At 43.4% G+C, this 14,531-nt stretch overlaps 2 protein-coding genes across 4 annotated transcripts in view; one reads left to right on the top strand and one right to left on the bottom strand.

Annotated features, from left to right (window-relative positions):
* Positions 1-5,236, top strand: part of itpk1b (inositol-tetrakisphosphate 1-kinase b) — a 42,980-nt gene extending 37,744 nt beyond the window's left edge. Inside the window, exons 9-11 of one of the 2 annotated variants that reach the window (XM_071365950.1) lie at positions 1,023-1,090; positions 1,205-1,367; positions 1,933-5,236. In XM_071365950.1, coding sequence (XP_071222051.1) covers positions 1,023-1,090; positions 1,205-1,367; positions 1,933-2,267 — 566 coding nt within the window. In that variant the 3' untranslated portion in view covers positions 2,268-5,236. The remainder of the gene's footprint in view (positions 1-1,022; positions 1,091-1,204; positions 1,368-1,932) is intronic. The other variant, XM_071365951.1, reaches the window with a different exon arrangement.
* Positions 5,237-5,647: 411 nt separating this feature from the next.
* Positions 5,648-14,435, bottom strand: plk4 (polo-like kinase 4 (Drosophila)). Of its 2 annotated transcripts, none has more exons than XM_071365949.1 (14): positions 14,196-14,435; positions 13,355-13,450; positions 12,824-12,919; positions 12,560-12,674; positions 9,357-10,335; positions 9,156-9,247; positions 8,700-9,028; positions 8,491-8,595; positions 8,276-8,378; positions 7,566-7,715; positions 7,195-7,423; positions 6,554-6,647; positions 6,192-6,442; positions 5,648-6,031 (listed from the first exon to the last, which is right to left on the bottom strand). In XM_071365949.1, the coding sequence occupies exons 1-14, from the start codon at positions 14,223-14,225 to the stop codon at positions 5,932-5,934; spliced, it is 2,769 nt and encodes a 922-aa protein (XP_071222050.1). In that variant the 5' UTR covers positions 14,226-14,435; the 3' UTR covers positions 5,648-5,931. The 2 variants fall into 2 exon arrangements, with proteins under 2 accessions (XP_071222050.1, XP_071222049.1); XM_071365948.1 differs by lacking the exon at positions 14,196-14,435 and adding an exon at positions 13,625-13,836.
* Positions 14,436-14,531: the final 96 nt, after the last annotated feature.

Below are 14,531 nucleotides of genomic sequence, written 5' to 3'. Positions count from 1 at the left end.
CTGCTTTACTTCAATCCTTCCTCACCCTCTCCTTTATAAAGCCATCGCTTGGTGTTAATGATTACAAATGTGTGCCTTGTAGCGAGGTTCTAACAAGACAAATGGATTACTCCCTTTACATTGGGTAGGGCAGGGAAATCCCTGCGCTGAGTCAGACCAAATTACCAGCCATATCCCTATTACCAGCTACATGACTGGTAATGGGGATATACATTGTGTACAAAACATTCTTGAAACTGTTGAGCGTGAAAAACCCAGAAGCATTGCAGTTTGAAGTGGATTTAAAAAGTGACCTCTAAGGGTTCATAGCTGTCACCTGGGGTGTCTGTCATGGAACGAGTCCGTAACGTTTAGTACACTCAGTTTATTAAGGCCATTGAAATGGAGTGATGTATGACCATTACAAGTAGGAGTTGTGTGCGTAAGATATGTCTTTTTTTGCCAGACATTGAGTTTATTTTCATGTGTTAAATCATCCAAATTCTTCATCGTTAGGCTTTACTTTGGCTTTAGTGTTTGTTTTTATAATGATTAGAGATGGTTAAGATAATTGAGCATAATTGATACATATCCACTGTCTGTATCAACCAATGTGAAGAATGAATGGATCTTGCATGCTTGTTGGAGGGAATAGAGCACTCCTCTAACACTCAAACAAAAATATTATTCATGGGATTTCTGGTCAAGTAATCTTAAGTACACATGCACGCAAGGCCAACGGCAGCTAATATACGCAAGCCTAGAATTTATTTGATGTTAACATCACTGTCTATTTTTTATTGCGCGGAATCTTCCCATTAGTGCACTTGAAGTTGAATGTGATACTGGTACCACTTCATTCATTGTTTATGGCTGCTCCTGTGCCTTTGTTTCCATCAACCAGTGGACTTTGCTGGACATTTGTTGCTCAAATGAGTTTTTGCTACCTCCTAGTGCCTGAGATGAGAACTGTACACCCATAACAAATAGTTCAGTAGATGTAATGTGTTATCTGACTAAAGTACATGTTTTCTCCATTACAGACAGAAAAGCAATTTTCTTCAACAGTCATAATGTATCAAAGCCAGAGTCCTCTTCAGACCTGACCTCTGTAAGTGCAATACATTAACATACTTAAAATCATATCACCTATATCTGTTTAAAACCAGTGTTATTAAATGCTCCTAGTTCAGTAGACTCAGACTTAGTCATCTTCCTGCCACAGAGGGACAACGTGGAGGGGGTGTCCCAGCCACCCAGTGATGATGTCATCAGAGCGCTATCCAGGTCCTTGCGACAGGCGCTGGGCGTGTCCTTGTTTGGCATCGACGTCATCATCAACAACCTCACGGGCCAACACGCCGTCATCGACATCAATGCATTCCCTGGTGAGTGGTTTGTTCCTCTGCCGTAGGGAATAGGAGTAGATGTGTGTTTCTGTCATTCATACTCAGTTTTACCATCTCTACCAGTATGTCATTTCAAATCTTTGAGAGATTGCTTTAAGGCATTGATAGCCTGCGTGACATGGTCTTGCTTGGAGACGGAGACTAGGTGTCTCGAAGAGAGTAAGCTCAACAATGATGTCACCAGCAGTCTTAAATGAGCATTGAGCATGCTCAGAGGCGAGTCTAGCATGCCTCTCTTGACTAGGGCCGTCGCTATGGTAACACGGTTCTCGGGTTGCACTCTGTTGCCACCTTTAACGGTTGGAGTGTGAGGAGAATGGTACTGAGCTAATCCCTACTCTCTCAAACATTCACCCTTTGTGCCTCAAGGACAGAAGCTAGGCAGTCAAAATACAAGCAAGAAGTCCTAAAATAAGACAATTATATTCTTTAGTCTTTCATTCATTTACCTCTACTGTACTTTTACCATCAGCTGCCCTCTGTATTGGAGGTGGGATATAAGCATCGGTAAGCCATGTCTCAAGGCTCACCCTCTTCTCTCCAGGTTACGAGGGTGTCCCAGAGTTCTTCAACGACCTCCTGACCCACATCACCAGTGTGCTTCAGGCTCACTGCCCCGACAGCCCCCCAGCCAGCGGGCAGCCCAAAAGCCTGGCATCCAGCCATAACCCCAGCGCTACGGTGCCTACAGCCCAGACCCCGGAGTCCCCAGGCTGCTGCAGCATGCTGGGGAAGGAGGCCAGCAGCAGCCCCTGGATCGTGGAGGGGGATGGGAACCTGAAAGGCCCCCGCCAGAGACTGGGCTGTAACTCAGCCATGTCCCCCAACTTCCAGCAACACTGTGTGTCCACGATAGCCACCAAGGCTTCCTCCCAATGACTGCCATCCTCTTCCCCCTTAGCCCCCACCCTGTTCTAACCGCGAACAAAAACAGATGATGATAATGGTGACGATAATGAATAATAATCATAATAATTATGATATTAAGTATAATATATCTGTAATCTAAAACCAACTTTTTCTATGTAGATCTTGATGGTGATTGGGTCTTTGATCTTTTCTTTTCTGCCTTTTGGATTTTTTTTATTTTGTTTAATAAGACTTACAGTAATGTGAGCTTTTGGGAACTCTGCTTGCTTAATTGCTGATTTAGTTTCTCTCTGTGAAATCTCTAATCAAGTGGTCCACATGAGGTGGTTGGGGGACTAGCCATGGCCTGACCTTTGACTGCAGCAGTAAAGAAAAGGGCAATTAAACATATGCTCCAGGCACACAGGCACATTCACACATTTCCTGCATTTAAACTCACTAGTGATGTGTGTCTGAATGCCACTCTGTCATGTGTGGTTAGGGTAGAAGGGATGTATGGCTAGAGGATTGTCTGTATTCTAATACTCCTCCACTGGTTTGGACCAGCTGCCTGAGCTAACTGACTTAAAGCAGAAGAGCCCACTGTCATTTCCAAAGTTGCAAGAAAGTCATTGGGATCTTGGTGGACATTAGATTAGGGCTGGGCGATATCTATCGTCTTTTAAGGTATACCGGTATGGATCCTCATACCAGTATGGATTTTTACAAAACCGTCTAACACGTCAAACTCATTCAACGGAGGGTCGAGTGTCTGTGGGTTTTTGCTCCTCCCTTGTACTTGATTGATGAATTAAGGTCACTAATTAGTAGTGGGGTGGCAGGTAGCCTAGTGTTTAGAGCATTGGGTCAGTAACCGAAAGGTTGCTGGATTGAATCCCCGAGCTGACAAGGTAAAAATCTGTCATTCTGCCCCTGAGCAGGGCTGTTAATTCACTGTTCCCCGGACGCCAAAGACGTGAATGTCGATTAAGGCAGCCACCCCCCCCCGCACCTCTCTGATTCAGAGGAGTTGGGTTAAATGCGGAAGACACATTTCAGTTGAAGGCATTCAGTTGTACAACTGACTAGGTATCCCCCTTTCCCCTAGTAAGGAACTCCCCTCACCTGGTTTTCTAGGTCTTAATTGAAAGGAAAAACTAAAAAGCGGCAGACATTTGGCCCTCTGTGGAATGAGTTTGACACCGAGGTTCTATAACGAGCTGTTGATACAGTGCTATATAAATGAAAAGTTGGACTACTTCACTGTCAGTGTTGTCCTAGTTTGGTTGTGTATATAACAATCAGCATGGAGAAATGTTTTTGTTGGTTGCCATACTAGGGTCATGCACTACTCATAAAACATATTCAGAACTTTCATTATTCAGAAACAAAAAATCTGCCAAATACCACCATACCATCAAAATCGGGAAAGATATTGTGATAATATATATTGCCCAAATTGCCCAGCCCTACATTAGATACAATTTAAATTGAACGCTGTTTACTTTCTTGTGTGCCATCTTATTGGCACGGCTCTTGTCATGTCAATTTCATAGTCTTCACAACTACAGAAAATATTTTATTTATATCAAAATATATGTAGCACGAAAGTCTGAAAATGCCTGAATAATCCTTTTGATCACACCTGATTTATAAACATTTGTCAGCAGTAAAAGGAAAAAAATAAAAATCTCTGTTCATGTGACCAAGTTAAATATGGATGTTTATAAAGGCCTTTGAGTGTTTATGTCAGATGTGGTTGAGGTTTATACAGGTGTTTTATGCAAGTACTAAGAAGTCCATGTCCCTGCTTCTCAACTTGATTTGCGCTCCTCCAGCTGAAAGATGAGGATCACATTCCGTTTGTATATGTGGGTGTTTTCAAGAAGAATTCCAGAATTCCAATGCTTTAGTGAAAATAATCTGACTGTCACACAGTACTGTTTTATGGACTTGAAATGGCTGGACACAGGAAACTCTAACTCCATTATGACTCAATGGAACGTCTGGGCCTCTTTTAAAAACGGTATGTTCAATTGGTATTGAACACACTAAATTGGCAAGTTTATTATTTTTGTGACCATTAAATTAATTGTTTCTTGATTACAATGCTAAGGATTTTTGTTTGTTTTTACTTTCAGCCTTAGGTGCCAGAAGTCTGTCAATATTAAACAGTGAAACACCCTGTAGTCCACCTGCTGCGCTCTCTTGTATAGACAGACGCCAAACTCCCTGTATGAATCCTATTGTCCAGCTGCTGTGTCCTTTTGAGGTGGCACAAAATTAGGTTAAAATAGAGAGAACATCTAATTTGCTCCTAATGTTCAGAGAACCATTTAGTTTTTACTTCTATTTGACTGAAATGTAAATGTTAACATCTATGTCATTTGCTAAGAACAATTTATTTAGCGATTTTATGGGGGGAAATTATTTTTTTATTAAATGGAGTGAGCGAGTTGAACAAACAATGGATGTTTGTCAGACGAGTAGTGAAATAGTTGGTTGGCAAATGAAACTATCTTCAGAATTTCGAGACCGAGCAGCTTAGTTGCCACTGTCTTCACCCTTAGTAAGCATCCAGTTGAAGTGCAAGGAAAAGAGTACAGGGCTGCCAACTCAATGTAAAAACAATAGGGCATTTACTTGAGCACAGGCTTAGTCCTTCAGCATGTACGTAGAATAAGTAGGCTAGCAAATTGAATCGACAGAGGTTACTTAGCCCCAAAGGCCTAGTGACAATGACTGACAATCTAAACAGTTTAGCCATTCCACCTGCAGCCCTCCGGGACTAGCGTTGAGTAGCAATGCTCCTAAAGCCTTTCCTAGTGAAGGACACAGATCCTCAACCCTGTAAACAGTGACCAAGGAGAGGATGTCTTAACCAAGCCATGCCCAGTATGTTGTGAAAACACTGACATTTCTGTACACAACTATACTGTGTCTCGCATTGTTTTTCATTGTGCTTCTAAATGGGAAATAAATGTTACCCCTACTTACAACCTTTATCATTTTTTCACCCTGACAATGTCATTGTGCTTTCAGCTTCCACCTGAATGTTCACTTGGAAATGTATCAGTTCTTTAAAGAAACTAATTCTAAACAATGACGTCATTAAATGGCTAAACCAACAGGGGAAGAATAATCCCTTTTTAAATAACCAGTATCGTTGAGAAATTGCCACTACTATTCTAGTGCTTCAGCCCAGATAATGAGAAACAAATGTCTGTTATTAAATTAATTCCCACAATGTTGTATTGGGTTTCTCACACTTGATAGGCCTCATGTCAATACCATACACCAGTAAGGTATGCTAACATAACAGCTCATCCTTTAATATTTTAGTTTGTTGTAAACATTTACTTTCATGCTGATGCAAAAGTGAGAAAGAACAAAAGACCCCTGAACACAAGTGCGACTGAACTCTACCCAGCCTGCAGATGTTTATTGCTTCAGCTTTTATGCATCTGACATTTCATGGAGATTATGGTTTGACAACGTAGAAAATTACAAGATTATACTGTACAACATGGGCACTTTATAAAATATATATTTTCATAATTTTGTCTGTACATAAAAACAATATTTACAAGCACACTTGAGAGGTATGTATGTCACGGTATAAAGCCTATAATAGCGTCTCCTCCCTGCAACAGCATTGTACTGGGACGTTGCAATGCTGCTGAGGTTGTTTGATTCAGCGGCGTGCTGCTGGACTGGCTAACAGGCCCAGGATGGTGGAGAGACAGTGCAGCTTCTCCTTCACAAGCTCTGGCAACTTCTCATTCTCTTTGTACCTGGAGCAACAAGCAGGAACATGTCAGCAAAAAGGGGTTGACAACTACCATTCCTCAAATACAATCATTTTATATAAAAATGACGAAAGATGGACATTGACATAGTACTGTATGAAAGGGTGGTGAAGCCATGGGTCAGTGCTGTGTAAGTGTTCAGTACCTGGTGGTCCGTCCCTCTGGAGACGTGTAGGTAATACAAGAGACCCCTGCCTGCACCACCAGCTGGGAGCCATCGTTGAACTGCACCCACACCTCTCCACTGGTCAGCTGTGAGGCCCAACCAATGTTTGGCACAAAGACGGACTTGAGCACTTTCCCTGTGTTGGTTGTGTGGTCTTGTTTGACCGACAGCGGAGAGCAGTTTTTGTTCACGCTAGCCGAGGTGAAGTCAGACCCATCATAGGAGATCATCTGAAGTTTAGAGAAGAGAAAAAGATTCAACCAGAAATATCTTACACTTCCTAAATAAAAATGGATAGCTTAGTTGATAGAATGTGAAATGTTGCTTCGGGAGAAACTCACAGAGGGAGTAATGTGTGGGTGCTTGGGCGGTGATGCCACATCTACAGGGGCATCACCGCCCAAGGGGCAGAGGGAGTCTGGGATGGCAGGTCTCCTGGGAGGGATAAACAGATGCGCAAGATTAGTGACAAGGACTGGGACTGACAGGTGACTGGATATCTCAACAAACTGTTTGGAGGCAAAGTATGACTGACTGATTAGAACTGAAATAGTGTCTGCATTCTGCAACATGGTGCTTTCTTTAAAGGGAAATGTCAAAAGAATGTAGCTTCATATTCGTCACCTCCAGCACCACCACAACATCAAGATATGTGAAAATGGCACGTTTCTATGTTTTGTAGTAAAAAAAGATAAGAGGAAGATAAGTGTTTCCAATGACATCAATGAGCATCATGTGATTTTAACCAATTATGAGAAGGCATTTCCTACTAATTGTCTAATTGGTTGATGATGTCATTGGAAACCCTCATCTTCCTCTCTTTTTTACTACAAAACATAGAAATGCACCATTTTCACATATGTTGATGTTGGGGTGGTGCTGGAGATCAATATGAAGTTGAACATTTTAGAAATGTCCCTTTAAGTGCTTCCAAACGTGACAATGTCCAGCATTAACAGACAGTCATGGCTCTCTTGCTCACCGGCCGATGGTGATGGGGAAGAAGGGAGTGCTCTTGGCACAGCGCTGCTCCTCTGCAGTGATTGCAGTCTCTAGAGACAGACACATGCTGTGGCCCTCGTCAGACAGCTTCACGTACAGCCTGCTCTCTGGGCTGAGGCCACTCAGACCCACCTCTCCCTTCACCGTGTACGACTTCCCACTCTTCTCCACCACACGGACCAGCTCTGACGTCTTGTGGGTTTTTGCTCCTGTCACAGCATAGAGGGGGACCACAGGTCAGGATGATTTAGTTTAACTGTGCAACAACGTTTCAATCTCAGAAGGAAAATACACCTTATCCTTCAAGGTCATTATGTTTCATATAATTGATGCTTTCTACATGATCCTCACCATCGTAGAAGCACATCTCCAGGTCTGCATTGGGGGAGTTCTCCATCAGCATACACTTGCCATACTTGGTATAGAGGGTAACTTTGGGAGTCTTTGATTTCACCAGCTGCACAAACTTGGAGGCATACTGGTATTTCTTCCAGTACTTCTCTATTGAAGACAAACAGAGGACAAAGGTTAGTTGAAATCAGATTTCCAACATATTTATCGAATTGTGATTTTACATCTTTTGTATTTTACCCCCTTTTTCGATCATGTCTCATCGCTGCAAATCTCCAACGAGCTCGGGAGAGGCATGCGTCCTCCGAAACATGACCCGCCTAACCGCGCTCCTTAACACACGCCAGCTTAACCCAGAAGCCAGCCGCACCAATGTGTCGGAGGAAACACAATTCAACTGGAGACCGGGGTCAGCCCACAGGCACCCGGCCCGCCACAAGGAGTCACTAGAGCGCGATGAGCCAAGTAAAGCTCCACCTGCCAAACCCTCCCCCAACCCGGACAACGCTGGGCCAATTGTGCGCCATCCTATGGGACTCCCGGCCAAGGCCGGTTGTGGCACAGCCCAGGAATGAACCCGGGTCTGTAGTAATGGATCTAGCACTGCATGCGATACGGTGCCTTAAACTGGTGTGCCACTCGGGAGACCCCAAATTGTGTTTTTTAAATCATGTCACTGCGAGACGTCACTGTCTGGTATTGAGGTGTACCCGGTAGGTCCTCATAGCTGCAGATCAAGATGTCTTCAGGGGGAGCAGGGGGGCGGTCTAGCACAGGAAAACCCTTCCCCTCATTGGGCTGGTAAATAGTGACCTACAGGATCATGGTCAAAGGGTGACATTAGTGTTTTGCCATTATTTCACAGACATACCATGATACATCTTCTCTGAAGGTTATGAAGTGTTGTGTTATTCCTGAAACTCACCATCAGACCATCACAGGATATCCTGAGGACCTCTTTGCCCCTCTCCTGGGGGCCCTGGCCCTTGAGCAGCTCCATACACACCTCTCCTGTATCCAGAATGCTCACCTGGGGAGAAGGAGAGAGCTGTAGGGCAGGCAGGCATAGCACTGTCATTGAAAGCAGATCAGTTGAAAAGACAGGGGGATAACTAGGGTGTATGTCTGTCTTACCACAGCGTTTTTAGTCTTCTGTCTGATGGATTTCAGTCTTGAGGCACACAAAGGAGGGAGCACATTTCTCAGGGACTTTTTCTCCTTTTCTACACTTGGTTTGGACAGACTCTGCAGCTCTTCCCCATGACCGGGTTGCCCATTCTCCCTGTAGGAGTCAGTGTTTGAGGTGTGGTGGAGGTGGTGCTGGTTGTGGTGGAGGTGAGGACTGGTGCCTCTGCCTGCCGGTTTGTCACTCCAGGTGTTGTGTACACCTAGAGGCTCCCTGCCACTATGGAAACTGCCACTGCTGCTGTGAGAGGTGACATCCGTGGGCCTCGGAAACAGGCCTGGTGAGGCAGGATGAACAAACAATGCGGTCAAGCTTGTGAGAAAATCTTTATTTTATAGCTTTTAAATCTTTACATTGGGATATAAGATTAAGATACAGCAAAGAAATGAGTAGGTGCACTATACCTTCTTTACTGAACCAATTCTGTACACCTTCTGACTCTTGTAACTGCAGGTTTAGTGGATGTGGTGGCTGTATAGAATATGAACATCCTGAGCTGAGGAAATAAAGGGTACATACATGTATCAGTTAGTCAGACAGACGCAGCCATCTTAATTAAAAAAAATGACATTCTATTAATTACATCACACTGGGTCACATCTTACCTAGCTGTCTGTTTGACAGGCACCAATGGTAGCCTTACATGCTCTGCGAAGGGTTGTGGAGTGTCCTTATAGCTGGAGGACATGGGAAAGGCCAGTCTCTCCGACCCAGTCAGCATCTCCTCAGAGTGGCATCTCTCCAGCTCTGCCTGCCCCATCCCCTGGGCTGGAATGACAGAGGAGCTAGACCGGTCTGAGGAGTGAGTCCTCCGTAGGTACCGGGAGTGGGGACGTCCACTCTCCCAGCCCAGAACTGCCCTGCTCCTCCCTATTCTGTCGGAGTGCTGCTGCCACTGCTCAACCCCCTCAAAGCAGGCGCTGCTTGGCGGCCGGGGCAGTGTGGGGATAGGTGCCATGCGGTTGGGCAGGGCAGGTCCGATCACATGTCTGGCTGCTCTCCTCTGGAGACGGCTGCTGCCTGAGGTGGATGAGGTGCAGGCTGTAGAGATGGTGGCAATGCCACTGTCCATGGAGCCTGGCTCACCAATGCTCAGCTCCTTGGTCCTGGCAAGCAGGCTTTGGGTCATGAAGGGGTGGTCCAGCACGGCAGACAGGCTGGGCCGCTGCGCAGGGTCCTTCCTCAGCAGCTGGCGGATCAGGTCCTGGGCCTCCTGGGACACATGGCTGGGCATGTCATACTCCCCCAGAACCACCTTGTTGAGGGTGTGCTTCACCGTGTCTGTGTCAAATGGGGGCCGGCCCATCAGGAAGGCGTAGAACATGCAGCCCAGAGACCAGACATCAGACTCCAGGCCGTGGGCACTGTGGGTGGCCACCTCTGGGGAGATGTAATTGGGTGTGCCACACATGGTGAAGTGCTTCTCGCTGGGGAGCTTCAGCTGGGTGGCCAGGCCAAAGTCAGCTATTTTAAGGTTCATATTGCTCGTCAGCAGCAGGTTGGACAAGGTCAGGTCCCGATGCATGATGCCATGTGTATGCAAGTACAGCATACCTTTCACTATTTGATGCATGAAGTGCTGTGCTGTAATGTGAAAAAAAAACATATGAAAACAACTGTTATAAAAGGAAATGAGGACAGGTGTCAAGACATGTTAATGTAGATTTCATATGTATCACTGACACACTCTAGGGTTGGGCGGTATCCAGATTGTCATACTGTTTTGGTACCATACCAGGGTAGGGCTGGGCAATATATCAAATTAATTTGATCAATTCTAATTTAATGTTTTTGAGCAATATTACAAATGCCTGAATTGTAGAATCATTTTGTAGAATCAAGTTTTTTTAGTAATTAATTTTTATGAGCGTTTATGTCCGCTTTTTGGTCTTGTCTCGTTCGCTCCATCTGTGCTGTGCACCTTCCCATTTACACCAGAGATCTGTATATAATGATGAGATGCTCATGTTTCCGCCCTAACAATGAGAGTCGTTGTCCCAAAGGCAGGAAGGCAGGCGACAAGCTTAGCATAGAAATGCACTGGGCTTATTTTTGACAGATTTTGGTGAATGAAACCTCTCGCATCTCCTCTCTCCCAAGCCCCTCCCCTCCATCACTCACAACAACCAAGATGAGAGATCACTTCTTCCTCTCTGACAAACGGTTTCAACTCGCTATTTGCATTTGAGGTTGGGTCCAACAGAGTCGGTCATATGGAAACCGAAACACACATAATTTTACTGTAATAGAGAAGAAGTTACCCTGTTTATGTTTCAACTCCTCAAATTTTGAGCAGAGCAGACACTACTAAAACATATGTACCAATGAACAATCATTCTGTAAAATGTATGCTGAGTTTGTCGCGCGTGATCCAAATTGGCTAAACTTGAAATATGAATATTAGCTGGCTACTCACTAGCACATGGGCTTGTGCTTGAGAGATTGTTTATGAGACTGGTGTTCATTTTCTATTATTCCTGCTACATTATTAGTGAATGTGCATTATGCATGGTTCTGGTTAAATTTGTTACAAAAATTTCATTTTTATAGACAGACCTGAAAGCCAGATGAATGATAATTTTTTTCATAGTTATTAGTGGGTCTTATGGTTGTGGAAGGAATATATTCAGCCTAGGTATAATTACACAAGCTCTGAATTCATTAGATTATTGCTGACTGTTTTAAAATGCAGTGGGTTTGAACTTTAAATTGTACAACAGCTTATTTAAAGAAAAAAATTGAGGTATTTTAGGCCATATCGCCCAGCCCTATACCGGGGGATAGGGTATTACCGAATGTGCACACAAGGGGCACAAATTTTTAAAAATGAAGTAAAAAATAATAATAATAATAATAATAATAATGAGCTTGGCGCACAAAACAATTTAGGCAACAGGGATCTTGATCCAGGAGGGAATTGAATGTCTCTGCTGTAACCAAGAAGCTTGATCTGGACATCTAGCCACTTAGCTGTATATAATCTATTTTACATGCTGACCACACCGCTCGCGTTGCAAAATAAATTTAAACATACATGTTATTCAATTATTGCACTCACACTGCTCGCGTGCGCCAACGAGCGAAATGCGTTGCCAAGCGCTAAAATAGAAGTCAGTTCTATTTGTGACGCTGAACAAGTCCTGCCTCTCCCATCTCCTCATTGGTTTATAGAAGCAGATACCCACTTGCCATCTCCTCATTGGTTATACCCACGTGGGTGATTGAAAGATGAACTTCATTTGGTCGGTCGTCATGATAACTAAGAAAGTTAGATGCCAATCGCCATATAAAGTCCAAAGAAGAAAAAGCCTGGGAGGAGGAGCGATGACTAGAAACAATTCGGTTGACTGTATTATGTGTGGATCAATTGTCGGAGTAGAGGACTCAAAGTTTATATCCCAGGACAAATTAGCTAGCAACAGCAAGCTAGTTAAACAGGACAAATTAGCTAACAACTGCAAGCTAGCTAGCTAAATTGCCATAAATGGTTAATACTTTTTGACCTGTCCCCAAATTAATATAATTAGTTCAGAGTTTGTTTTGATATTTCAACCTGCGTGTCGTGATCTCATTTGGTGTGGGGGGACAAAATCAGTTTGTGCACGATGGCGCGCGCGGCCGGTTTGATGTACGGTGTAAGATTTCTTATAGTTAGATTTCTTATAGTCCCCCCCAAATTTTTTTTTTTAATTATTGTATATTTTTTTTAACAGAATTGAAATTCATACCATCTGTATTTCGAAATACCCCGGTATAAACGGTAAATCGCCCAAGCCTAATGCACTCTCAGGTAAACAATGAGACTGACCATCATCCTCTGAGAAGGGCATCTTCCTGTCTTTCAGGTATCGACTCATCTCTCCATTATGGCACATCTCCAACACCAAGTACACATAGTTACTGTCTTCAAAGTAGTTGTACAGCTGCAAAATAGCAAAATTACAAGCCGAAATGTTACATCAGGATTAACACAGTTATGTAAATTAGTAAATAAGACCTTATTAAAGTAGCACCAATTTCAGCACTACAATGATATACCAAAACAGGCCCAACAAAGTTCAACCATGCTTACCTCTAGTATTGACGGATGCTTCAATCGACACTGAATCTCCACTTCGTTACTCACGCGCTGGACCATACCAGATTTGTGCATGGCTTTTTTGTCAATCTGAACAGAGAGGGGAATGATAGAGATAATTATACAGTGAGCATTATAATACACTGCTTTAGTCTTGTGGTAAACAAACGATCGGTCTTCCACAAAGAGAGTGAGAGCTATCCAGAAACAGAACAGACTGTCTACACTTCCAACAGTCCCCAGGTGACCCCTGGGAGGGGGGCTTAGGAAAAATACAAGACTCTGCTAAACGCCACCTGGTAGTGAGATGGTGATGATGAGTGGATAAGTCTTCACTGTGTAGGATGTCAATATTTCTAAACCAGTGATTTGTTTGCTTGCACTTGACAAAAAACACTTTGTGCTGATGAGTTCTTACGTGTTTTTACCATATGATGATACAGGAACAGCATGAAACAAGCTTACATCATAAAAGTAATTGGATGTGGACTGTATAGCAACTTTTAAAAAATTGTACGTTCTTACCATTTTGATCGCCACCTCCAAGCCAGTGTTCACTGACTTTGCCCGGTAAACACATGCAAAGGAGCCCTTACCAAGGAGGGTGAGAACTTTGAAATCCTGAAAAAGAGAATGAAAACATTCACATATATGCAATATATAAATCCAAAATCAATAAGCTAATATTTACATTACAACAAATATTACTAGAATATGTCCTATAGCTAGGCCTATGTCCAACAAATGGATTTGCCCGTCAGCTGTTTTTGACAGAGGATGATTCTGATGTGATACCTCAATCTTTAGCTCCCCAGCTGTAAATAAGATTCTCTCCTCATCTTCACTGACTTTGCATTTAGTTGTCAGGTTTTGAAATAAATATTTAAAAACGTTGTCGAACATCTTCTCTCTGATATGTGTCATGTAGCCGACTAGACATACAGTGACTGAGTACTAGACTACAACAACTGTGGCTAATGTTAACGTTACCATTTGGTCGTTATGGCTAGCCAACCGTCAGAAGTAAAACATCAAAACACCTGTCTCTGTCATATAGCCAACCAAAACCTTTAATTATCCCGGCTCTCTTCCCGCTAATGAGCAGGCGTTGTGGTACCGGTCACCTGGCAACAATAAACCGTTGCGGTAAATCGCAGGGGACATGTCTCAGTCAAAATAGTCAACAACAACTCGGCTGTAGTAGCCAGTGCTACTAGTTTTAGCCACCAGCTAGCTAAATAAAAGTTACTCGTCTGCGTTGCTGACTACGAATTATGCAAAGTTGGTAACGGTTGTAGACAACTGACGTTCGCTTGCTAGCTAATTGTACTGTATTAGCTGCGGGTTAGCTAGGTCGACAACTCACCTCGATTTTATCGCCGATTGAAACACTCATCTTGCTTCTTACTTGTCTTCCCAATCGATACAAAATTATTATTCAAAACATGTTCATCCAGGTAAACTCATCAGCGGCCGTAAACGACCTTTGATAAAACAAATGAATGTTGCCCCTCCAAAACTTTCGTATTTCTTCCATTTTGAAAATATCCGCCCGTTACCCTCGTGGTCACGTGACTGTATACGTCATATGGCAACAAGCAAATGTTGCCTTCTCAAGCTAAGGAGAGCTTTTCAGGAACAAAAAGCACTAGATGCCTTAAAATAACATTTGGTCCTCCTTCTGTGAAAACAACTTTCTCAT

This window comes from Salvelinus alpinus, chromosome 25, assembly GCF_045679555.1.
Source record: "Salvelinus alpinus chromosome 25, SLU_Salpinus.1, whole genome shotgun sequence".
NCBI lineage: Eukaryota > Metazoa > Chordata > Actinopteri > Salmoniformes > Salmonidae > Salvelinus > Salvelinus alpinus.
This window is presented reverse-complemented; position numbering and strand designations above follow the sequence as displayed.

Excerpts from the sequence above, each read along its gene's own strand:
- plk4 (XM_071365948.1), bottom strand. The coding sequence starts at position 13,753 with ATGACACATATCAGAGAGAAGATGTTCGACAACGTTTTTAAATATTTA. Across the intron at positions 12,920-13,354 it reads TGGAGGTGGCGATCAAAATG|ATTGACAAAAAAGCCATGCA; the intron begins GTAAGAACGTAC and ends CTCTCTGTTCAG. Across the intron at positions 12,675-12,823 it reads AGCATCCGTCAATACTAGAG|CTGTACAACTACTTTGAAGA; the intron begins GTAAGCATGGTT and ends GCTATTTTGCAG.